Source organism: Balaenoptera physalus (assembly GCF_965194825.1).
Source record: "Balaenoptera physalus genome assembly, chromosome: 15".
NCBI lineage: Eukaryota > Metazoa > Chordata > Mammalia > Artiodactyla > Balaenopteridae > Balaenoptera > Balaenoptera physalus.
Genome location: NC_138894.1, coordinates 73,334,733 through 73,360,990, shown reverse-complemented (window position 1 = coordinate 73,360,990; position 26,258 = coordinate 73,334,733). Strand labels below are relative to the sequence as shown.

At 52.5% G+C, this 26,258-nt stretch overlaps 1 protein-coding gene across 3 annotated transcripts in view; it reads right to left on the bottom strand.

Moving 5' to 3' along the window:
* Nucleotides 1–26,258, bottom strand: part of GALNT14 (polypeptide N-acetylgalactosaminyltransferase 14) — a 216,909-nt gene that overhangs the window by 33,170 nt on the left and 157,481 nt on the right. For 2 of the 3 annotated variants that reach the window (XM_082426150.1, XM_082426151.1), the window contains exons 3-8: nt 18,270–18,368; nt 12,298–12,365; nt 10,145–10,210; nt 9,884–10,005; nt 2,360–2,447; nt 1,503–1,587 (exon numbers count right to left, since the gene is read on the bottom strand). In XM_082426150.1, the coding sequence (XP_082282276.1) occupies nt 1,503–1,587; nt 2,360–2,447; nt 9,884–10,005; nt 10,145–10,210; nt 12,298–12,365; nt 18,270–18,368 (528 nt within the window). Of the gene's footprint in view, nt 1–1,502; nt 1,588–2,359; nt 2,448–9,874; nt 10,006–10,144; nt 10,211–12,297; nt 12,366–18,269; nt 18,369–26,258 lie in introns of all 3 variants that reach the window. The other variant, XM_082426149.1, reaches the window with a different exon arrangement.

Genomic DNA, 26,258 nt, shown 5'->3' with positions numbered 1-26,258 from the left:
GCTCGGGTCGGGTGGTGGCAAGCCCTCCGGGACCTGGTCCCTCATTCAGTGGGTCCAGAGGGCGAAGGGCGTTTTCTTCTATGTCAGAGAGTTAGTTGACGGGGAGCAGGTCAGAAGCTCGGTCTCCCGATGCCATGACACCCTACTATCCTCTGGGAAACACTTGTCCTCTGATGAGCAGAGATATTCCCACAAGAAGAGAACCTGACCCGAAAACCCTACCCCTGGGACAGAGAAGGGAAACCCAGAGGCAGCTACACCATCACCGCCTTGTCCTTGACTTTGTCCAGGTCCACTGCCACATCAGACATTTCTGGCAGCAAGTAACCGAGGCACCGGTGTGTGCTGCATGGCCCTGAGGATGGTGAGAAGGTTCTGCTCTCCCTTTAGGAGCAAATGGCACTATCTGGCATGCCACGTGGCTCCAACCTCCCTCTTGGCATCACTCCAGATCATGAAAGCTGGAGGAGGCAGGAGGGGCTGGCAGGTAGACGCGACAGAGGTCCCACTGCAAAGTTCTCCCAATTCCCACCGTTTGTCTGAGTGTCACCACTCAGTTCTTCACAGCCCTTTGAGTCTCAGTTTGACTTAAGTTAGTTCAATGAAAATGATCAAACATTTACTCTATGGCAGGCCCCGAGTTGCCCCTGAAGAGCCCAGAGTCCCCCTGCAACCCCGGCAGGAGCAATCCCCGTCCCGTGGTCTTCTCTCCACATCCTCAAGCACTTGCTGGACTCCTGACGTTGCACTGGAGGCAGGAAAGTTTTAGCTTGGAGGTTCCCAGCAGGTCTGGGACACGTGCACCCTCCAGTCTTGGAAACACTGAAGCCGCACACACGATGCAGACACCGCTGGGTGGACCCCTGTGCTCTACTCTACGCCGAGCCCTCAGATGGGCCTGAACCCCAGGCGGCCATCTGGCCACTGTGCTGTGGGTCACAATGGGGTCTGGAAGTGAGAATGTAGATGAGGACAAAGCCATCTGCAGCACCGCAAAGGCAGCCCAGGACGGACGCCCCTGTCGTGTTCTTGCGTGGGACACGGCAGTCGCGTGTGTTAGTACATAGCAGCGGCCATGCCTCGACAGCAGCCTCCGCTTACAGCAACGGCTCACTCGACCCACCTGGGCCGAATCCTGACATCCAGCACCTGAGGGCTAAGGAACCATCTTTTCCCTTGTCAGAGGCTCAAACGGGACCATCTGGGACCCTCCAACGCTTAGCTGGAAGCGTAAGTATTGACATGGCATGTGCGTGGGTGGACAGCGCTGGGCAAGTCCTCAGCACAGGTCTCCACCGGCCCCCATCTCTTCAGCAGAAGTCTCCACGAGGATGCAAACCTCCTAAAATAGGGCAAAGGCGGTGCTGGCCTGGCAAAGGGTCCTCTTGGTTTCTGCCCAGTCGTTTGAGCACCTCACATGGACTGCTCCCCTATACCACGTGACAGTGGGAAGGGCCAAGTGGTTATGAATCTGCCCGCCCCCGACCCTTGCCCTGACTCACCTAATGGGCTCAGTGGGGTCCAGGCGCCGAGCCTTCTGCGCTGGTGTGAGCTGCTCCCATTGGAAGTGGAGGCTCCAGTCAAACCCTGAAACACAGCATCCGCATGGCTGACTTGGTCTCTCTGATGTACCTGCAGACCTTGCTCATTCCGTCCCTTTACTAGTAGCTCAAGAACGTACCCAGTTTCCCAGGTGGTCCCAGGGATCACAGGTCTCACCCAAGCTGGTCGGCAACAGAGCTTCCTGATTTCCCTTCCACGGCTTCCTTCTTTCTCTACCCCCTACTGCCTCTCTGAGCCTTCTCTGCTGGGTGTACTTAGGGAACAAAGGGCACAGGATAAAGAGTGGGAGTTGACAGAGCCCAAGAGTGGGACCCAAGGGGGACATGATGGACAGTTATGGAGTGTGGCCCTTGGCCAAGAGTCTCGGGAGTGGGGGGGTGTAAGCAGGAGGTCTGTGAGGGGCTGAATCACCCCAAATCCATCTTGAGGAGCCAGCACTCAGCCCTGGGCAGAACTGTGGTGGGCCTCGAAGAGAGGGAGGCACCCAATGCTGAGATGCTGGAACAATTCAGGCCCCACATTGGAGGGGGGCCCTTGCTTCCCTCGAATCCTCAGGCCCTGGAGTGACCCCGTGCTGGAGCTAGAGCTCAGGGGGCTGGGAGTGACCTGCCCCCTCCCCGGCCCCTCCATTCACAGTGCCCATGGTGAGGGCCACCCTGGAGCTATTGACATTACAGGGTGCAGGGCTGGAGGTTCCAGACAAACCACTAGGAGATTTTTCTCACTTTCCCCCTTGGCAGCAACGACTAGGAGAAAAAGAAAGTCCTTACTGGGCAAGGGCGTTAGCCCCACTCACCCCCTCTAAGTTCTGTGGCCGACTCGATGTAGTTGAAGGTGTCCAGGTGGATGATATCGATCACGGGGCACACCACCCGCGTGTAGTCCTGTAAAACAGAAGGCCTGCACGCTCAGATGGCCATAAGGGAGCCAGGCCGGGGCTCGGTAGGGCCTCGCCCTGGGAGGGCCGGAGACTGGGTTCAGGGCCTTGACTGAGAACTTTCCTCTCTGGATCTCAATGTTCTCATCTATAAAATGGGCCAACAGACACGTGACCTCTCTAGTTACGATGCCTACAATGCTAAGAGCCTTTCCTTTACTCCTGGGTGCCTTCTCATGGCCACGTAGTCATGGTGGAGACACGGGGAGGCTGGCTGGAGCGTGCTGCACACTGAGAAAAGGGACATCAGGAAGAAGGGGAGCCCTGAAGTCCTTCAGTGCCACGGGGCTCTCAGGAGGCAGAGGACACAGTCAGCCAGGAAGGTGGCCTCGAGCCTGCAGCTCCAAGAAGCAAAGCCACACCTCCACAGTGGGAATTTCCCAATACTTAACGTCTATGCCTGTGGTTCACGGGCAAGTTGATGCGTAGCATCCCCAGAAATTCCTAACTTCAGTCGTCACCTGTGATAATCAAGTCTGTACCTCCAGCCCTGACGTTGCTCCTCACTTCCAGACTCGGGTGGATCCAGTACACCGCCGGCCCCTCCATGTGGACGCACACAGCCTTTCAGTGGTGCCCTCACCATCTTCTCCCCACACACGCTCCTTCCCTTGGTTCCCTATTTCCGTCAACATATCCCCCCTTCCTCCCCAGCACTAACTTAAGAAGCTACACCTCTGCCCATCAACTGGATCAATCCTGCCGACTGTAACTCTAGAACTGCTTTTCTGAATGGGTGCTGACTCTCCCTTATCCCCTCGAGCCTGGCGAACACGGCAGTGGACTCCCAGCTCCTCCCCACCCTCATCTCACCCCTTTCCCTTTCATTCTACAGGTGGCTGACAGAGTTGTCTTTCAAATCTCACTCTGTAGCTCAACAGCTAAAAACTTGAATTGCCTTGAAGATAAGGTTCAAACTCCTTAGCCTGGCATCCAAGACCATCAAAAACAGGCCTGTTTCTAGCTTTCCTGCTTCATTGCTTGCTACTTCCCCCAGGCTACCCCGCTGATAAGCATCAAAGTCATCCAGGGGACAGTTTCAAAATCTTCAAGACAAATCCACCAGTTCTTGGGGGCCATCAAGGCATTGCATATGTTTTTAAAATGTTCCTTAATTCTGGATGAACACTCCCGTACTGGCATGCAGGAGGGGAAACTGGGCTCCCATGGGCAGGATAATTGAGCTGTGACCAGGAGACTCAGTGGCTGAATGGGAATCCAGCAGCTGGGAGGAGACAACAGGACTGGGCCTACAAGGCAGGACCACTTTTCCAATCCTTCGCACCTACCACCCCGGTCAGCATGGGCAGGAACTTCTGTTTCTCTTGCAGTCATTTAATTTGCTGATTCAACCTCTCCCATAAATAAGGCCGTCTTCTAATTTTAAGCTCAGATTCACCGAGCATCCGCCTTGACATTCACAGACTTAATTTGGCCCTTGGCCTCCACACACAACTCATCTCAACGGTGCCAAGGTGCCTCTGAAGCCAGCTGGCTCCCGTGGAAGGAAATGCTCATTTTCAATGCATTGCTTCCCCCTCTGGGATATGCACAGATGCTTCCTGTACAGCACCTGCCCAGCTGCCACAGTGCTCTGGGGCCACTGTCACCATGTGTCCGTGTGTATATATATACACACTGCACGCACACACAACCATCCACCACCCACACCAATATCTCCACAGAGACACACCTCAAAGACATTCTCCTGACTTGAATTCTGAAATGTTCTCAGAAGTTCAGAGACTGATCTTCTTCTGTGGGTCTGACAAAGTCCTCTTTTTGCCTTTGTCTGCTGAGTTTGGGCCTCTACAGCTTCACTGAGTCTTTAGGTAAAAACCCTTGTGCCATAAAGGATTAACCTAAAGATACGTTTAGCCCTTGCCCAACTCCTGAGAGGTAACTTCTAAGCCCTTGGCATGTTCTGCCTATAAAAGTGTCTCTGTTTACCTGGGACCCTGGGGTTACATCAGATAGTCTATGCTAACGATGAGATTTGTGGTGACGGCCTTGGGTCACGGGGTGCCAACTCAACTTGATCTCTGGAGGGGCATGGAAACCATGGCGGTGATTAGCCACGTCTATGTGACTGACCTCCATTAAAACCCTGGAAACCAAGGCTTGGGTGGGCTCCCCTGTTTGGCAACACTCCGTGCATGTTGCCACACACCTTGGCTGGGGGAAGCAAGTGCTGCCCGCACACCAGCACTGGGAGGGGACAACTGCACGATCGTGCCCGGAACTCCCCCCGTGCACCTCTTCCTGCTGCTGATTTTAATCCAGATCCCTTGGCGGTAATAAACAGTAACCTTGCGCGTAGCATCTTTGCCAAGTTCCCAGTCCTTCTAGTGAATTATTGAGCCTGAGGGTGGTCTTGGGGACCCCAAACTGCAATCCTGTTTCTTTTTTAATCTTTCCTCAATATTTGGAAACTGCAAGGCAAAATAAAATGCTGGTTGCTTACCTTGGCCACAGGCTTCCCCAGAAGCCACCCATGGGCTCTGCCTCCAGGGCTATGACAGACTCTGGGGTACTCTTCTGTAAGTACTGAGGGTTTCTGTCCTTCCACAACTCGGGTGTGACAGCTGCTTGGCTCAGAGTCATGGAGGCCAGATAAGCAGAGAGGGATGTTTGGGGCTAAGTGCTGTGTGGAGCCAACCTTAAGAGGGGGCTGCAGGAGACGTTAGACATGACCCCTCGAAGACAGGACACAAACCTCCCTGAGTGACCCTGGGGGTCATATCTGCTCCACTTCTGTATCCCTCAGCCCCAGGCCAGAGCCGGCTGGGCAGCAGGTGTTCAGCTGGCATTGGCTAAAAGAGGGCAGCTATGAACTCTCTCTGAGGGGACTGTCAATGGCTAGAGGCAAAGCAGGTGGATCAATTACAGCTGAGCAAGATGGCCTCTCCTCACACAGGCTCAGGGATGGATGGACTCTCCATAAAGATGCCCAGACCCACTGCAGGTCCCCACCTGTGTGCTCCAGTGGCTTTATCTTTAAGTCTAGGTCCACAGGTAAGCTCAAACGGCAGCTGGTGAAATCCCCGGCAGATCCAGAACAACACGCCCTCCCCCTCCCTGACACAAATCCAAGCCCAAGCCCCACTGAGAGCCAATGGCCATCAATCACCCCTCCAGTCATACCTCTCTTCTTCCTCCACCATCTCATATAATTAAAACCACATTGTAAACGGGCAATCAAAACACTTCTAGAGACGACCATTCACTCATTGTATCCACCAGCATCACTGAGCACCTACTATGGTTTAGGGATTGTGGATGGTACAAAGATGAATAAGACCTTGCTGTCTAGGGAAGGTGGTGGACAGAAGAGCAGAGGAGTACAATGTGGGGTCTCTGTTAGCCTGGAGGGAGGGATGGGGGAGCAGGAGGGGGGCCAGGGACCTGGGTTCCCATTCTGGTTCTGACATCTAGAATACCTTAAGCAAATCAGCACACTCTGAGGAACTCTGTTTCTTCATCTGTGAAGCAAAGGCAAATTATAATTTGCAAAACTCTCCTGCCTTCCTAACAGGGCTTTTGGAAGGAACAAGAAAGGAAGCATGTGAAAGGGCTTTGAAGCATATGTAAGCCATTATTTATATCAATTTGCCAAATGCTACAGGGATTGAAATTTCTTAAAATCTTTTTTTTCCTACTAAAGGAATATGTAGATAAGGGTGGCAGGGAAGAAGCCTCTGTTTAAAAAAGCCTAACAACTTGGTGCTTGTTTCAAGTATCATCATGTAATTGAAGGGAAGGAAGGGAAATCAAGGAGATTTTCCATGTGGAAAACACCAGCTGAGGACAGCTTCTGACAGCTCAAGCCCAACCTCTTTCTTATCTCTTTCTATTTTTGAAAATCCCAAACTCCAATTACAGCTTAAAATTTCCACTTCCACTCACAAGATCAAATCACGTTTTACTCTGAGATGAGACACATACGAAGACACGTGGAAACAGAGGCTGACACACGCCCACACTCCCCATCCTGAAGGGGATGTCTCAGCAGAACCATCTCGTCATCAAGAGTCGGGGTCTGGTGAAAACCTCTGCAGGTGAGGGTGGGACCACAGTCTGGGGTTTGTCTGAGCAATCCTCTGCCATGAAAGCTTTAGGTCAGACAGTGGTGGGGACCGGGAGCTTGGCCTGGGGGGCTGAACCCACTCTTGGGGCCGCATGACTCCTATAGGAGGATTGCTGTGCAGGGATACACAAGAGAGCATTTTTTCAAAGAGGGCTTCAGAGATGGACTCAGTGCCACGGGGAAGGAAAGGGCCTCCAGGTTCAATAAGGCTGCCCGAGGAAAGCATCCTGCAGGGACACATCAGCCTGGAGGTCCTTATAGGTCAAACACCGAATTACCACACAACCCAGCAATTCCACTCCTTGGTATGCACCCCAAAGAATTGAAAGCAGGTACTCAGAGGAAAACCTGTACACAAATGTTTGCAGCAGCATTATTCACGATGGTAAAAAGGCAGAAACAACCCAAATGTCCATCAGTGGGTGAGTGGATAAACAAAAAGTGGTATATACTGTAATGTTGTGATATGAAAAGAAATCTGAATTTAGCCTTTGTTCCTCTTAAAACTCTTGGAATTTCCTGACTGATTGGGGGTGACAGGAGTATCTTTTGTTCTCATAATAAGCCTTTTTCACTATATCTGAGTTTATACTAATGAGGTGACTCTTGGAGGAGGGGGGGCTGGTTCCCAGAGGAACCAACCATGTGATTAAAGGGCTGGAAATTGCAGCCCCATGCCCAACCCCCTCACATTCCCTTCCCCATTTGCCCCCCACCTCCAAGGAGAGGAGAGACGCTGGAGATTGAGCTCAACCACCAATGGCCAATGATTTCATCAACCATGCCTATGTAAACAAACCTCCATGAAAACCCTAAACAACACGGTTTGAAGAGTTTCTGGGTTTACTAAGAATGGACTTGAGGACACGGGGAGGGGGAAGGGTAAGCTGGGACAAAGTGAGAGAGTGGCATGGACATACGTACACTACCAAATGTAAAATAGATAGCTAGTGGGAAGCAGCCACATAGCACAGGGAGATCAGCTCGGTGCTTTGTGACCACCTAGAGGGGTGGGATAGGGAGGGTGGGAGGGAGGGAGACACAAGAGGGAAGAGATGTGGGGATATATGTATATGTATAACTGATTCACTTTGTTATAAAGCAGAAACTAACACACCATTGTACAGCAATTATACTCCAATAAAGATGTTAAAAAAAAAAAAAGTTTCCGAGTTGGGGAAGAAAGCAGGGTGTGGATTCCTTTTCCATGGTCCATCCCAACTCTCCCTCGAAACTCTGCCCAAAATAGGTGTTCGATAAATGTCTGGTAGTTAACTTAGAGGCACGAAGCGAGCCCGTTTTCCTCCTGTTCCAACCTTATCACCTCCCGTTGCATCTAGTTTCGTATTATTATCATTTCCAAACACTGAGCACCTTACTCTGTGACCACAATGAGGTGATTGGTGCCGCCCTGGGTTTGTCATCTGTTAAGGGAGACAGAGGACTAAACCCAGAAAAGGAAATTGTAGGGCTAAGTGGGCAATTCTTGCTGGGAGTGATCCCAGCTGGCCACGCAGTCAGGAAAGACTTCCTGGAGGAGGGGAGACATGGGTGAGGCTCTGGAGAGCAAGGGGGTTGTGGAGAGGAGGGGAAGGGCATCCAGGGACAGGAAGGGCTTAGAGGGAGATGAAGCAGTGGGCATGTCGGGCACGGTCAGGGAGGAGGAGCAGTCTAGCTTTGTAAGAGTGTTAGACTGGGGAGGCTTGCTGCATGTGTAGACGGAGCACAAAGGGAGGGGAGGACGCGGAAGGGCCTCCAGCGCCGGGCCAAGCCCCTCAACAGAATGGTCTGCTCATAGCCGACTATGTCTCCATCCAGACCTCTTCACCTGGTTACGTCACACACTTATACGAGCCCTCCCGATCTCAGAGAAAGTGGTCATGGGATGGGTTTTAACATCTAGGCACAGGTGTCGGAACTTTGTACACCCACCGAGGTTCTCTCAATGGATGAACAAAGTTGGTAAGGATTTCTTAGTACTCTGAGCAGTTCACACATCTCAATTCTTTCATCCTCTGAAAGCCGTCATTTTGCAATAGGAGTCAAGGAGCCACCTTGAAGAGTGAGAAGGAAATAACCACAGCACAGGGCAGATGCTGTTGAGGCAACACTGAGGGCCCTGGTGTTGGCGGTACCAGCTAGGAAATATCAGCCCAAATTATATGATTCTCCCGGAGGCTGTATCCTCACCTGTGAAATGGGTATGTTAAGAATACCCGGGGGCTTCCCTGGTGGCGCAGTGGTTGAGAATCTGCCTGCTAATGCAGGGGACACGGGTTCGAGCCCTGGTCTGGGAAGATCCCACATGCCACGGAGCAACTAGGCCCGTGAGCCACAACTACTGAGCCTGCACGTCTGGAGCCTGTGCTCCGCAACAAGAGAGGCCGCGATAGTGAGAGGCCCGCGCACCGCGATGAAGAGTGGCCCCCGCTTGCCGCAACTGGAGAAAGCCCTCGCACAGAAACGAAGACCCAACATAGCAATCAATCAATCAAAAAAAAAAAAAAAAAGCTCCTCATTTCCTCCTCTTCCCCTTAAAAAAAAAAAAAAAAAAAAAAAAAAAGAATACCCAGCTTCCCACTTCACAGAGCAGCTGCAGGAGACAGTAACTCAGGGAGGAAATGAACAGCATAAATGCTAGTCACAGACACTGGCATCTAAGCATGCAGTGCTTTCTGTAGATCAAGGCAGGGGAGGGGTGGATGGATTTTTGGGAATATAAAATAATGATGGGAAAATTTTTAAAATTTTTAAAAAAAATTTCAAGAGGAATAACTGAGACCCAGAGGAGAAAGCAGACAGAATTCTAGAGTAATTTAAGGGCAGACAGAGGCAAGGAATTCAGGTCTCTTAGCATCCACACCCCGCTCCCACCTTGGCCTTTGGATGAGGGTGACACGTGGCTGGAGATAAGTCAGAAGCCTCAGGATTTGCGTTATGAGGCCTGGTTAATCCCACTGCCTCCTTTTCACAAATGACACTCATCAGGACTCCCTTTCTGGAACTTTCTAACGTCTGTGAGAAATCGTTCTGGGCAGTCCTCTTGGCCTGGAAGCTGCATGTGTCACGTACCAGCCATCAGCAGCCCCACCTGCAGGCCTGCTGTGGGTGACAGTGTGATGCAAAGACGAGGTCCTGGGCTTTGTTTCACCACTGCCTGCTGGGCGACCCCGGGGAAGGCCACTCTCCCCCATTCTCCTCATCTATAAAATGGGGACCCACCCCCCGAGGGATTGAGGGCATACGTGAAGTCCTGAGCTTAGGAAAGCGGGGGGCACGGAACCCACCTCGCTCACCTCTTTGACCCTGTGCAGCAGGGGCTGGAGCCAGTCCCTGTTCACCTCACAGTGGCTGTCGAGAAAAGTCAGGGTGGTGCCCTGGGCAGCATCAGCACCCCGGATGCGGGACCGCACCAGACCTGCAGGAGGGACAATCGGCCGAGTGGGCGCCAGCGTCGCTCCATCGTCTGGCACCACACAGAACACACGCCCAAACGCATCCCACCCCCACCCCCACCCCCGCCCCCACCCCGGCCCCGCCCAGCAGCACAGACCCACCTTGCCGCTCGTTATTGCGTAAGCATTTCACCTTGGGTAGCTTGATGAGCTCTCTGCAGTCCTCGGCTGCAAAGACAAGAGGTCACGTGGATTGAGCGCCTGGGGGTGGAGGTGAGCCGGCGGAGTAGGTGAGGCAGCCCTGCCTGCCGCCCCCGCCCCCAACCGCGGTGCCCTGTCTTGATGCCAGGGTGTTTCTGGGCTTTGGAAGGGGCTGACTGACCACGGCTAGCAAAATACAACGTGGCCCAGTCTGTGCAAAGTGGCCGCAAGGGGGCCACTTTGGAGCAGGTCAGTCACACAGTGGCACCTGCGTACTTGCTGGAACACTGCCAGATGGGAAATCTTGGCGTGGTCACCTGGGGACATTTATGCCTTTTTATAGATCATTCAAAGCATGATCAGAGTCCTATTCACTTACGCGGGGCCTGATAAAAAGCCGCTGGGAGGCCAGAGAATGGATGAGACAAATTTTGGAGTTTCAGTTCATGGACTCAATACAGGAGACCCTATTTGTTAGGGGATCCGTCCGGTGTATCCCGACACCCAGAGCTGGTTCAGCTCTCCACCATGCAGGGAAATGTGCTGGGATAGGCAAGAGACCCATCCTAGGCATTCACCCTGGGTCGCCCTAGCGTGCCTGCCTGCCCCAGCACTCCTTGGCTCTGAACTCCACATCATAAGTTTTGATTTTGCTTCACTGGTTGGCCAACCTCAGCCTCTCTGCTTGGGCCTGGACTCTACAGAGTGACCACAAAGACTTACAGGGGTTTCCTCGGAGCCAGGTGCTGTTCTAAGCACTTCAAATATGTTAACACGTTTATCTTTATATAAACCATATATATCATTGTTATCTCCATTTTATAGGCAAGGAAACCGATGCGCATAGAGGTCAATAATTTGCCCAAGGCACACAGCTAGTATGCGAGTCAGTGACAAGTCTCGGATTTGAAGCCAGGCAGTCGGCTCCAGAGGCCATGCTCTAACCACTAAGCTATTCTGCTTCTAAGTGAATCCAGCAGCATTCCCGTCTCCAGCCTCAGTGCCAGCTACCTCCCAGCAGGACGAGTGTCTCCCCAGCTCCAACCCCTTTCTCACTAGGGAAGGGAGATCAGATCACTGAGTTTCAGAACTCAAGTCCAATCTGATTACCCTGGATCTGGTGCACAACCCCCTTGTGCATGACTTCCAAGGTTCTGAGGCTGTGTCAGAGGTGTGGGTTTCCAGCCTTCCTACAGCAGACCCCAGTGTGGTAGTGGCTCCGACGCCCAGCTTCCAGCATCAGGGCTGGTGGGGAGAGACTCCACCCTTCCGGGACTCGGAGCTGTTCCCAGTGGCCATCACCTGCTTCCCCTGGTTTGTCACTGGGAAGAGGCGGTTCTGGCTGCACGTGGCCGACTGCCTGCAGCAGCGCTGGGGCTGGGATGACGGCTCTCGGAAGAGGAGCCAGCACTGTCCATTCCTGAAGTGTAACAGTGCTTCTGCGATGATCGTGCCTGATCGTCAAACTGAACACACAGGGGTCTGAAACCTCCCACGTGCTTTTCTCGGGGAAAGTGGACTTGGATTGTGAATTTGGGTGGGACCAGGTTCTTGGACAGGATGACTAGGGGATGGTAATGACCAGTGGTTGGAAGGCTGGAAGGCAGCTGCTCACTGCATCATGGCCAAGTGATGGGATGTCCCAAAAACCGAACCCCCCCCTCCCCATGAGTCCTGCCGTGGGAACGAAAGGAAGAGGGTAGGTGGCCTCAGCTCAGGCTGGTGGATTATCAGAGTATACGAGTGAGGAATCTCTAGTCATGGGCCCTGCTTCAGGGCTCAGAGTCTCTTTGAAGGTATGGGGTCTCTTCAAGTCCAGGAATGTAGGTTGGGGGCAGGGACGCACATGCAGACACACACCTACCCCATCAAGAATCTACTGAATTGATCTGGTTAGATCCTCAAAGACTCATGGCAGAGAACCCAAGACATTGTTTCTCAAACGTAAGGTTTATGTACTTCTTGAGCCCCTCCTGGACACTCAATGTCTTCCAACCTACTACAAACCCAGGCTTCTTCCACCCCCAGGGAAGCAGTGGCCTCACCTCTGCTGGTTACACAGGGGCTGGGAACAGACATTTGTGTCCACAGCACAGGAGAGCGATGGTACTTACGGTCATTGCTGAAGTCATCGACTAATATGATTTCCTGGAGGAGATTCATAGGGGTGCGGTTTAATATGCTGTGAGATTGAAAGAGGAAAGATCATGACTTCCAGCGGCAAATACATGTATCAACCTGAGCTTTAAATAGACACCACTGCATTTGAAGAATAAAACTCAGAACAACCAAAAAGCTTTGTCCAGCCACACTGCTCACCTGTGAGCCACTGCGATACAACTCTGCTGTGTCTTAGTGAATATCACCACCACCCCCCTAGCACCTAGAGATCCACAGCCACCCTCAATGACCCTCCCTCTTCCCGAAATCCTGCATCACATCAGTGACCAAGATGTGCTGGTTTTCCTTGAAAAATATCACTCAAATCACCTTCACCTCTTATACCTCCAGCCTGATCCAACCTCTTTTGCCTGTTTTTTTTTTCAGTAGCCTGACCTGTCAGGCCATCCTCCCGTGACCTCCAGAGTGAGCTTTCTGAAGCATAGATCTGATCTCCGATCGTGTGACCTTCCTCACTAATGCAAGTACATAGGTTGACAAAAGGCTCCCCACAATATACACCCCAAACCCGCAGCATGCTCTTCAAGGCTTTTCCCAACCTGGAGCCAGCCCTCTTCCCAGCCTTCTCAAGCCCAGTGCCTTTATCTGGAGACATCCTGCTTGTTACAACCGAGGCCCATTCTCCTACTGCTGCCACAGCGTGAAATGCCCCTCCTGTGCCACAAGGATCCATTCAAATGTCACTTCCCCTCTAGCGGCTTTCCAAGGCACTTAGTGAGAATGAACTGCTTCCTCCTCTGGGTCCCTCAGATGTTTGTATCTGAAGCTTCCTGCGGCTCTCACGCCAGCCTGACTCCAAGGGCTGGTTTTGTTGGCCCATCAAAATGGCCACCTCCCCGGCGGCAGGGGCCTTGTCAAGCTACTGTCTGTACTGCCAGAGTCCAGCTGTGCCTTGGCCCATGACCATGCACTCCAGGGATGTTTAGTGCACACCTACTATGTGCTGGGCGCTGGGTATATGATGAGGATCAAAGGAGATGTGAGCTCTGTGAGAAGCCTGTGGTCTAGGAGCTACTTACTACAGGCTGTGTAATCTTAGGCAGGTTACTGTACTGCTCTGTGCAGTAAAGTATTCCCATCTGTATAACAGGGATAATAATAGTACCTATCATTCACAGGACTGTTGGGAGAATTAAAGGAGAATGTTTCTAAAACATTTAGCACAGTGTCTGCTGATAACAGTGATAAAAAGTGTAGCAATTATTACTGTTTTGTGCATCAGTGGTGATTTTTGAATTGACTTCACTTCCTCTCCTGTGCTGCGGATCTGTACCCACAGGGCAAGGTTAGGTTTCTGTGTTCATTCTGGGTTTCAGGCCTGAGATGGCTGGATCCTGCTTCTCCTGAACACGCCAAACTGCATGGGTCCTCAGAAACATTCCTGGGCCACACCACCCACCGTGGGGCACCCAGCGCCCTGCGTGTACTGAGGACGGGGCTCAGATGGGCGCTGGCATAGGCATGTGCGCACCTGAGCCCTGCTTCTGGTGAGCTGTCCTTTCTAAGCAGGATGCAGAGACTTTCCAGGAGGAGAACTTCGCCTGGAGCTACCTTAATTTATGAAACCTTAGTTCTCACCATGGCAACTAGTGTGAGGGGGAGAGAGGAACCCCGACCCCAAGCCCTGAGCCCGCTGTTGGGAGGTGGGGACGGGAGGGCACGAGGTGGTGGGAGGGAACCCTCGCCACAGTCATCCGAAAGGAAACACACCAAACCCAACAACCAGCCCTCTAATCAGAGAGGGATGGGGAGAGCGAGGCTGACAGAGAGGGAAAAGTTGCTGGAAGAATACCCTCTAATGAGGTTTGATTACGGCTGTAGCTTCTGCACGCGATCTCCCCAAATCCCTGCCGGCTCTTTGAAATTCAAGAGTTCTCTTCTGTGAACATCAAAAGGTAAATCGCGTGCAGCTCTGTGCTGGTTGAACTGAGAGATGATTAGCGAATAAAAAATGTCCAGGGTTTAAAAAAGAAAAAAAAAAAAAGAATGAAATTGTCAGCGGTAAGTGCTAATTACACCATTTCCTGGTGACACCTGGCTGGTTTTTGCTCCTCTAAACAAGGCAATTGGAGTGATGGTAAGGGCACTGAAAAAGTGACGCCGGGCTGGGAGGGCCTGAGATGGGCAGGTGCTCTGGGTGCCTGGGGTGGCTGGAGAAGGAGACAGGTCAAGTCCAGCCCAGGGGACCTGGCTCGGCTCAGATGGTCCCCCTGGGTCCTCTCTTCTGCACACCCCACCCTCATCCCCTGGACCCTGGTGGCTTCCATCTCCCTCCGTTGGTCTCACCAGTTCTCTGGCAGGACAACTCACCAGTCCCTCCACAGCCAAGCCGACCCTCCCTTTCCTCCAGGGCCCGGCGTTTTCCTTGCTTCACCCCCACTGCACTGTTCTGCGCCCTTTCCTTTCACAGCCTCGCAGGGGACTGAGCGCTCGCCTCATGGGCGCATCGGGGTCACACTCGTCCTGGGAATTATCCTAGAACTGAGTCTCCTATCCACAGCTCGCTCTCTGCCAGAGGGCGGCTGCCAGCAGCGTCTACACCTTCTGCCCGCCGCGCCCTAACCATGGGGCCCCCTGAGAGATGGCAGATACAGCAGCGTGGGAGGCCGGGCGGCCTCTACCATCTACTACTATGCGATCCTGAGCAAGACACCGGGCAGGTCCCAGCCTTCATTTCCATCTGTAATTACATTTTCCTTGCAAAGGCAGGTGATGTTAGTACTTGACCTACTTCACAGGCTATTGTGTGTATGAAATGAGGAAATGTATTTGAAATTGCTTTGTGAACTGCACGGGGCTATAGGCAGGCAGCGTTTATCAGACGTTCCATAAATACCAGTTGAATGAAGACCTGAGGCCGGTTGACAGTTGAGTTTAGTCGTTCTGGAGTCAGACCGACTTGGGTTCGAGTGCTGTGTCTGCGTATCTGCCATTCACTAGCCGGAGAGCTTCAGGAAGTACCGAACTGTCAGCACAGCTGCCTCAGCCACAGAGAAGGAGCTTAGCACCCCGCCTGGTGCCCGGCAGCTGCCCCCGGACTCTGAGGATTGAAAATGATGATGATACCGGCTCTCAACGTGTGATCCCAGAACCAGCAGCGTCGGTATCACCTGGGGACCTCGTAGAAATGCAAAGTCTTGGGCCCCACTCTACACCTACTGAGTTGGAATATGTGGGGATGGGGCCCAAGAAACCATGTTTTAACGAGCCCTCCAGGGGATTCTGATGTCTGCTCAAGCTTGAGAACCACAGCACCAGAACCCCGCTGCCTACCCGGGCTGGGGGTGCCTCATGGCACCTGCCGTCACCTCCCCAGGCTCACTGTGCCAGGCACTCTTCCAAGGCCTTTACCTACCTGAAGTCGTTCACTCCTCTCCACAATCATGTGAGGCAGTTATTACCAGTACTCCTTGTTTGGCAGAAAAGGAAACTGAGGCAGAGAGGTGAAGGAGGTGCCCAAGGTCACACAGCTGGTAAGGGCAGAGTGGGCAAATCTGGCCCCAGGGTCCAATTTCTTAACCACCTGAATCTGAGAGACTGCTCCTCTAAATCTAGGTTATTACCAAAAGCCACAGCAAGGAGATTCAAGATATAAACTGGCCAGTCAGCATGCTCCAAAGCCCCCCTGGGAGGCAGGGGGCCAGAGGATGCTCCAAAAGAAGGGGGCGGCCCTGGGTCTCACATATACACAGGGTCTTGTGGCAACACCAGTCAAGATAAACCATTCTTCAGGGCTTTTCTCAGTCCTTACGTGAGAAAAGTCCCCTAACTCATCAAGGCTGTGACTCTCTCTCCCTCCCCCCATCACCCACTGCATCGTGCCTCTGCCTGGCTCTGAGTGCCCCCATGTGTGCCTTCCCACACCCCCCATTCCCGGCTAATGCAGGAGCTTGGGCAGGGATGGGCAGAGGGACCAAGGCCTGGCCAGGCGCTGCATGGGAGGGACGAGAGGGCAACTCGGTCCTTCCCAGTTCCTCGAGCATCTTTCCCTTGCCAGAGCCTGGCAGCAAAGCCATGAGAATTCTAGAAAGTTCAAGATGAAAAGACGCCTTAGAAAAGATCCTCTCATCACAACAAAAGTGCGATAGGAAGTGCTCTTCATTCAATTCTCTCTCAGTGGCTAGCGATTTATTTATGCAACAGGATAGGGGGTAAAAGGGAGGTACGGATTCCCAAGGCAAATGACACCTGGCCACGGAATTTCCTAGAAGTAATCTTCTTGCCTCCACCCCTAAAATTCACTTCCACCCTGCCTGGCTCTCGGGCCCTAATTCTGCTGTTTTCATGCATCACACTTGGGTCTGAGCCAGTGGCCTGGCTCACACTGAAGTTCCTGAGAGGCAGGAGAGAGGTCCTGAGCTCTCTCAGCAAAGCGCCCAGCAGAATTTGGGGTACAGTCTGGCACTTCATGGGGCCTTCTAAAGGGCACGGTGTTGATGGGCCCCAAGTCCCCTTCAGAGTGCAGGGCACCAGGGCCTCGGGGGAAGCCCTCCGTCAGGCTGGCAGACAGAGGCGCTGGGGCTGCACCCCTACTGCTCTCCACTTCCACTCAGGAAGTCAGAAACCCAAATCCTGGCTCCTGTGCTTCCCAGCTCTGTGGACTTGGCCTCTGTTCACTACGTGCACCTGGACTTCACAAGGTCCGATGGGGCTCCAACTGAAGTGAGAGATAAAATGTGTTCTGTGGACCATTAAGCTCAGCATACATTTAACACGTTAATATTATTATCATAAAGTACCGTTATTACTATTATAAAGAGACGCAGGAGCAGCAGGAAGAGAAGGAGAAATATGTCTTAGAGCTGAAAGGGATGAGTCTGAGGGCAGCAGCTGAAGTGCCCCCGAGAACATAAACATAGTGTAAGGAAAGCATGGGGGACCTGGGGTGCCCACATTATAATGGCCCCCAAATGTCCCAGGGTAATGTCTTCTTGTGGGAAATGTGATAGAACTTGAAACATGAAAGACCTTTCTATCACCATCTTTACAGATGTGGCTAATGACCTGTCCAAGGTCACAAGGCAAGGAAGTGGTAGGGTGGGGACTTGACCCAGGTCTTCAGACTCCAAGTGTGGTGCCCTTTTAGGTACCCCAGAGCTTCTTTTCTTTTGAGAGCTCATTAGCTGTGCAGATACAGGGATGGCTGCTCTGTGCCAGCACAGTCTCAGTCCTTTACCTGAATTAACCAAAGCAGCTCTAGGCCATTAGGACTAATTATTATGCCACAGGGAGGTTAGGTAAGACATGAATAAGATATAGCCCTTACCCGTCAGGAGTTCATTGAGGATTACATCTGGGAAAAATGCCTTAAGTGCTAGAGTAGAGATGTGCAGAGAAGCAGCCCAGAAGAAGGCCCTGATGGTATGTGTGTGTGTGTGTGTGTGTGTGTGTGCGCACGTGCATGCGTGTTGAGGGGGATGGAGGTGCATGGCCTCGGAAGACTCCTCCAAGGAGGAGAAGAGGTCAGCCTGGAAGGCAAGGAGTCTCTCTCGGATGCTCTTGGCAGACCCGAGTTCTAATCCCAGACTGATGCTGGGGGTGGAGGATGTACTCAGCCTCTCGGGGCCCCGGCTTCCTCATCAGCTGTGAAAATGAGAACTCATGCTCTAGAGGCAGTCTACGCAGTGGTTAAGGGCAAGTGCTCTGGGACCAAGTCCTCTATGACTTCCAGTGACCTTCTATAAGTAACCCGATGCCTCTGGCCTCTATCTTTCCTCCTATATAATGGGATAATAGCCACCCTCATAGGAGCGTGAGGAGTGACTACTAGTGGATGTGTGTGGAGTGTGCCGAACAGTGCCTGGCAGGTACTTAGAAATATTTGAACTGGTCCCCCTCCCCGCGCGGGCAGACACGCCCTTGCCAAGTGCCAGCCTGGAAGGCTGACAGACGGGAAGGCTCTTACCTGCGGACGGTTCTGAGCAGGGTGGAGCGGGCCTCGTTGTGGAAGGTGATGATGATGCTGGTGGGAGGGAGGTCCGTGCAGTACCCCAGCAGGGTGCATCTGGGGAAGGCAAGGCAGCGGGACAAGAAGACCTTTAGAGACAAGGCAGATCTCAAGGGCTGGAACCAAGGGCATCACTGGTGTGGACAGATGCCTGGTGTCTGGTGGGGCCCCCTCCAGCTGCACAGCACTGTGTAAGACCCCAGGGCCTCACCTGGCCCTACGGGGGAGCCCAGGAAGCTCTGAGAATGATTAGAGCTGAATCTCCCACCACCTCGGGGGAACTTGGGCTTGGAGTCAAATTAGTACAGAACATAAATGCGGGATTTCCCGCGTGCCTGGGTTACAGCACATAGTTCCTGGTAGCCACATAAGCCCACCCCCGAGCCTTGGGCTCTGCTGCCCAGTCTGTGTCCATCCCAGCCTGCCAAGGCCTCACTGTGTTCTGGGCCAGCAGCTCCAGCCCACCACACCATGCTGACCCCTGACTGCCGGCCACACACACACACACCGAAATCTGGCATATTTAAAGAGGCAGAGCCCTAAAACCCAGCATTCGCAGGAAAACACCATCTTGAAAAAGCATTCACTTCCCCATGTCCAGGATCATTTTGTATGACAATTACATCTGGGGTAATATCAATTTAATACCTCACTGCAAGTGAAAATTGTAGCCTGCAGCCCGAAAATTACTATAATAATGGAAATAAACCCACCAAGTGAGGCTGGGGCCACCAGGGGCGATCCTGGGTAAATGCTGCCTCCTGTTTCTCGCTGTTCCAGGGGTATTAAATGAGGAAATAAATAACAGATGTTTGGTGAGTCAAACATTTCCTCTCCTCATTTTCTAATTTCTTCCTAGGCTTGGGGCTTTCTTGGGGCTTTTAACTTGGGGTCCAGAGACCCAAGGATGGACTTCAAGGAGACTGTGAGCCCCTGAACACTTTTTCCTACAAGAGCAAACCCTGAATAAGAGGACTTACACAGACAAGGCAGGGCTGTTGTGCTCAGGACCTGAGCACAGACTGGGATGGGTCAGCCACGAGGAGCCAAGAATTGGGAAAGGAAGGCCACAGGGGTAGAGACAGTGGAAAGGCTGGTCATGACCTTCAGGCCTGCCTGTGCTCCCCCTACAGAGACAACCTCTCACCACATCACGTCAGCACCACCTACTAATAAATCCCCACCCCCTGAACCCACCTCTCCTTTCTAGTCCCCATGGGCCCGGCTCAGAGAGTCTTTACTCCTCTGGGGGATTCCTGCAGCAGTCTCCTGACCAGTCATCTTGCCTCCACCCTCTGCCCCTGCCAGTCATGTCCAGTCTACCCCAAAGCTCTGCCCAGGTCTTCCTCTGGCTTGAAGCCTTCAGTGGCTCCTGATATAGAAAAGTCCAAACTCCCTATCACAGCCTTCAAGACCTTCCACAACTGCAACTTCATATGCTGCCATAACTTTCTGTCACTGCTCTCACTATTACCTCTGCATGGAGCAGTGTCCTTTCTCTTTTCTCCACCTGATGAACTCCTACTCATCCTTCAAGACCCAGAGCAAATACCTCTTGTCTGCAAAGGTGTTCCATACTCCCCCAGATAGGTAATGACCTGTCCTTTGTGCTCCCATAACTTTGTACATATCTCTCTCCTGGCACTTCTCAAGATGGATTATCTCCCTCACTTGACTATGAGTTCCTCTAGGGAAGGACCCTTGTCTATCTCCATGTCCCTAGAAGAGAGCTAAGTATATCAGATGCCCATTCATGGAGAAAGAGAGAATGAAGTTCAGGAAATGCATTCCTAGGTCAGCTGATGACTTAGACTTTTATGCTTTTAAAAGGGGAGGTAGCCAGCCTCCCAGATGGCTTCCAGTGATTCTCAACTACTGGTCCTAGTATAGTTCTGTTCCTCACTGAATCAGGGCTAGCTTACAGGACTAATAGAATATGATGGAAGGGACAGTGTGTGACTTCTAAGGCTAAATCATAAAAGCACCGAAGACTCTGCCTTGGCCACTTGGAGGGAAGCCAGCTGCCATGCCGTGAGGACACTCAAGCAGCCTTGTGGAGTGAGGCTGACGTGTGTTGGAACTGAGGTCTCCTGCCCACAGCCGGCACCAACTTGCCAGACACAGGAATGAGCCCCCCTGGAAGTGGGTCCACCAGCTCTAGTCAAGCCTTCAGAATACAGCAGCTCTAGCAGCTCCAAGCCTGAACCGCCCAGCCAAGATGCTCTGAATTCCTACCTCACAGAGACCATAAGGACAATCAATGATTCCTGTTGTTCTAAGCCACTAAAGTTTGGGGGTGATTTGTTGTGCATTAAATAACCATTATAAAAGAGGAGGAAAATGCCTTGAAATGGCCCCTAGTGAGAAGAGGCCTTGGACTTGCCTACCTTTGGATTCAGACCTGAGTCTAAGCTGGGAGCAGTGGGGAGGGAGGAGGGCGGGGGGCTGGCAGAGGTGGACTTGGTGGGGGGGGTCCCTCGATTGGTGTGCTGCAGGGTCCATGGGGGGCAAGGAGGGGCTGGGAGGGACCCAGGCAGAGGGGTAGGCGGCAGTGAGCACGGTCAGCGCCGAAAGGAATGAGGGGGATGTCAGGGAGCGGAATGATAATCATGTCTCTTTATCGGAAGGTGATAAAGCAGAGAGCTTAGCAGAACCTCCCTGTCTCCATCAGAGACGGGGAGAGAAGACACAAGCAGGATGACTGAGAAGGCCATGCTGCCAGGGCTGCGCTGAGGGTCAGGCGTGGGCACTGCGCTGGAGACGACGTCCCATTCCACACCCTGGGCAGCGATGGGATCCCAAATCCCACCTTTTATGAGGTAAGTTATTTGGGGGCAAGTTGGTGCAGGAAGTACTGGGAGTTACCCGCTTAGAGAGCTTTTGGGGACGGGGCTCCTTTTCCTGCCTTGGAGGCATCCAGCTGGGAGGCAGGTGTATGGCCGCACAGGGACGCAGCGGCATGCACGTGGCACTGGGAGAGCAGAGGGAAGCGGACCTCCGCCCGGGGGCGGGGGTGGGGGCGGGGGGGGCGGTGAAGAAGGCTTCATGGAGGAGGAGGAGCTGGATCTCACAGGGTGAGATAGGGATGGATGGACACAAATAGGGTACAGCATCCCCATCACAGCATGGTTCTGGACCCGCAGGCCGGATGCCCAGTGAGGCAGTTGGCAGAATACTGGCCCAGGGGTCTGGATAGCGCTGACCAGCTGCGAGACGGTGGGTAAACCACCCACCTCTGCAGGCTGCTGTCTGCTCATCTGTAAAACAGAGCTTGGGCCCAAGGCCCTCCTGCTAAAGGTTCCCAGAGCATCAGTAATCAGAAGCTTTGATCGTAGCTGACATGCAATAAGCGTGGTTGATTTGAACGAAAGGTCGTGAAGGCCATTCTGCAGCTGAGGCTCAACTGTGTGGCTGGACATCCAAATTTACTTTTCTAAGACTCAGTATCTTCATCTGGAAAGTGGAGACAACAACTTTTAACTTGTAGATTTTTCCCCCTAAATTATTAACATGTTAGGTAATAATAGATGCTTGACAAATAGTGACTATCATTATTTTTAACATCACGCTTAAATCTGCAGACTCCTCCTCCCACTGGGCGGAGCCAGATCTTGCACAGGCTGGAAAGGCATCCTTAGTGAGTGGTTCTGCCCTGTCTGACAGCGGGTGAGGGGCACCGGGAGGCAAGAGGCGGTAAAGAGAGCATCAGTGTTAGAGAAAGGAACCTGGGCTGTGACGTCGACGGGAATCCTGGATCTGCTGAAAACTGGCTGTGTGCCCTTGGGCACGTCCTTTACCTTCTCTGAGCCTGTGTTGTCACCTGTAAAATGAGGACAAATACCTCCCTTTCAGGCTTGTTTGTGGAGATTGCAGAGAATACAGGCAAAACACGTGGTGTTTCATAGCTGCTGAGTCAATGGTGGTGAGAATTATTATTGTAATAATAATATTGCCTCCAGGCAACGTTCAATGCTTTTGGACTAGAACTACGAACTCAGAGTTCAGCCAAGGAAGGAAGGGGCTTGGAGATGACCTAGTCCAACCTCCTAAAGCGGGCAGAACTTGGCCCAACAGGCGTCCATTGGCACCTGGGCTGCTTTGCTCCTGGGCCTCAGCCCCCGCCAGCCTCCTGCTCCTGCAGGATAAAGGGCAGGGGCTCTTCCTCGAGGCTGGGCAGAAATCCCATAAGCGCCCCTGTGTGCACAGCCCCAAGGGAGGGCGGGCCGGCAGGAGGCGGTGCATCACAGCTCTGAGGCACAGGCACCCCGGCTCCCGGCTCCCGGCACTCAGCACTGCCTTCCTCCTGCCCCTGCTCTCAGCTCATGGTGCCTGGGTCTCCTCGGACCCTCACAACAGCCTCTGAGAACCTCTACTCCACAGATGAGAACAACCGAGGCTCAGGATCTCACTCAAGCTCACACCCCTGGTGAGTGCCGAGATGAGCTGCGTCCAGGTTCCGTGACTTCTAACGTGGTCGTTGTCCCTAGCGTCCACTGTGAACTCAACCTGGTTAAGGCACAGGAGCCCGAGGGGCTGGTTCTGGACGGGGCCCAGCTGCCCGAGCCCTGCGCATGAGCCACCTGCCCTTCAAGGCCCAGGGGGGGCTGCAGTCCCGCTTGGAGACGAGCCCCGGGCACTGGCAGCAACAAGGCCGAGGGGCCAGGAAAAATCCTTACAACAGGCCACTGTGAGGAGTCAGAACATGCGTGGGCTTCCTGTGAGAGGATCTGAAAGATTCATCAAACAGCAAGATCTATTAGGGGCACCAGGGGAATGCAAAAACTGCCAACACTGAGATCTGGCGCCGGCAGATGGACGAGAAACATGTTTATAATTTATTAAAGATTCAGGGCTTTTACTGGAGAGAAGAGCTAGCGAGCAGGAAGGATGGGTGTGAGGGTGGAACCAGGAGGAAGGGCAGGACCACCGCTGTGTGCAGAGACAGATGCCAGCCCCGGGCTGCTGTCCCGATTGCCACAGCAGCTCCTGAATAATGTGCGCTCCTCTGAGCTGATTCTCCACCTGTAGTTTCTTTTTTGACTTTTCTTTTTTTTTTAAAAATTATTTGCTTTATTTATTTATTTTTAAAATTTTATTTATTTCTTTATTTATGGCTGTGTTGGGTCTTCGTTTCTGTGCGAGGGCTTTCTCTAGTTGTGGCGAGCGGGGGCTACTCTTCATCGCGGTGCGCGGGCCTCTCACTGTTGCGGCCTCTCTTGTTGCGGAGCACAGGCTCCAGTCGCGCAGGCTCAGTAGTTGTGGCTCACGGGCCTAGTTGCTCCGCGGCATGTGGGATCTTCCCAGACCAGGGCTCGAACCCGTGTCCCCTGCATTGGCAGGCAGATTCTCAACCACTGTGCCACCAGGGAAGCCCCGACTTTTCATTTTTTAAAGAAAGATTCAACTGACTTAATTTCTCCAAGTTCAGGTGGGTCTCACAGTGCTTCCTAACCATCCATTTCTTGAGTGTTCCGTGTCATTTACTGGCCGAGGATGCTTCCAGAGAGGTGTTCTGAGATGCTAACCCCTGGCACGGGGTCAGAGCTTCCTCTTCCATCTCTCCACCAGCCAATCACTGCTCGGCTGCCTACCCTGCCTCATCCCTGCACCTGAACAGGTGCCAAGCGGGGATGTTAGAAACACCCCAAGTGAGGACGGCTGTCAGTTATCACAGAACTGTTAATGCTGTGCACATGCCTTTTATTTTATTGCACAAGCTCATTAAACTGGCAGCAGCCCGTAAACAGAGTGTTATGATGATGATCGTCATCTCCATTTTAGCAGTGGGCAGCAGGGAGGAAAGATGTGGTCATAAATTAGAAACATTTGGGATTTTATTCTCGAGGGTAAAAACAGGAGGGAGTGATGGAGAGGCAGACCCGATAACTTTGAAGCAGAGAGTAGAGCATAATAATTATTATCACTAAAATGTCCAGAACTGACAATGGCTCTGTGTCTAGGAGGCAAACTCTCGAAGGGGGGGGGGGGGCTCTGGCATCCCAGCGGGAAGGCTGAGGGCAGTTAGAGAAAGGGGAAAGGTCATGCAAATATGCAGCATGACACAGTGGAAATCAAACAGGCCTGGGGTGGGACACACTGGGCCAACCCTTTGCCACTTGGGAGCTGGGAAGTGACTTCCTTGATGAAATTATCCACCTCAGGGAAGGTTTTTTTTTTTTAGCATCTTTATTGGAGTATAATTGCTTTACAATCAGGGAAGGTTTTTAAACGACTACTTAGTGACCCCTGCTGCCAGGCGCTGTCCTGAGCTCCTCGCATATTTAAGGTTCACAGATAGCCCTGTGGGAGGGGGGCACTGTTTAATGGATTCACTCAGGAGGAGACCGAGGTGCAGGGAGGTTAAGTAACTCACTGCAGCTAGTGAGCCCAGGCCTGCCGTACATCCTTGTCACCAAGCCACCACCTCTCCGTGCCAGCACCGTTCCAGGCATCAGGGTATCCATAGCTGCCGTCTGTCCCCCAGGTGTACTCTGGGCCCTGCACACCGTGCGGACCCCTGGGCTCACACTCGATCACCACCCCCAAGGAGCAGCTTCTACCAAGCTCTAGAACCCAGCAGGGAGGGACAGGCTGCCTGCCGTTCCTGGGTAGTGACAGGAAGACTGGGACACTGCTGGCTGAGCCGCCACAGGAACATCCTAACAGGGGCTCCCACTTACGTCCAGATGGAGCCTGAAAGGGTGGGCACAGGGTGATTTCAATGAGACCCTGGGAGGCGCGTGAACCTGTTTTTAAGCAGAAAGCTGCAGTTTGTCCCTCCGATTCCCGCAGGTCCAGAGCCCGCTCCAGAGGCCAGACCAGACATAGAAAACGAACGGGTTATCTTCTCCACATGTGCCATTTGCCTGAACTCTACAGCTGCAAAGGCCAAGGGAAATAGGCATAAGCTGTAAAGCGGGGGTAGGGCTAGTTTCCCGGGAGAGCACTGTCCCCAGGGGAATGACGACCTGGATTCCCTGCAGGTGGGTGGGGCACAGCCTTTTCTTGCTCCCCGCTTCTGTCTCTGTGGCCCCCTGTGTCCTCCACTATAGCCCAAAAGAGGTCCCAGGGAGACCACGTCTCCTACTCATTTTCCTGCCACCAACACCCCCCCAAAGCTGATGTGTGTGAGGAAGAAAGGACGAGAGGGGAAAAGCTCTTGGCCCAGTGACCTTTCCAGAATGTCAGCTCCCTCAGGACAGGGACCAAGAACACCTACTACATTTCCCAGCTCAGTTCTATGCAAGGAAGCCTGCTGTCAGCTATGAGGAAAAGGAAGATGACTGAAAACTATAAAATGCCAAATCTGTAATTGACCTCTAGGTTCAAACTTGACTCTTTAGAAGAGAAAAACACGAGCAGTATAAAAAGTATGACAGCTGTAAAACCAGAAATTCCTTTTAATCTCATTTCATGGGCAACACTATACACTGTAAGGCATGAAATTTTTATTTCGTGTCAACTTCACTGGGATTTCACATGCAGATTAATTTGTTCATCCACGTAAACATATACCGCTCCGACTTCTTGCCTCAAGTCACCCTCACTTAGTGTTATGGAAATCCTGCGTCTCGTAAAAGACACTTAAGATAACAGAGATCTGCTATTCCATGACACTGCTACGTTTTGAATTGCTGAGCATGTTATTTTTTTTTTTAAAGATTTTTTTTTGATGTGGACCATTTTTTTAAAGTCTTTATTGAATTTGTTACACTACTGCTTCTGTTTTATGTTTTGGTTTTTTGGCCACGAGGCATGTGGGATCTTAGCTCCCTGACCAGGGATCGAACCCGCACCCCCTGCGCTGGAAGGTGAAGTCTTAACCACTGGACCGCCAGGGAAGTCCCTGCTGAGCACGTTATTAAATTCTAGTATCCTGGGAACGGGATAAGTGGGCCAGGGCAGGGAACTGAACTGCTTAGGAACTTGGTTGAGCTCTTGGTGGGC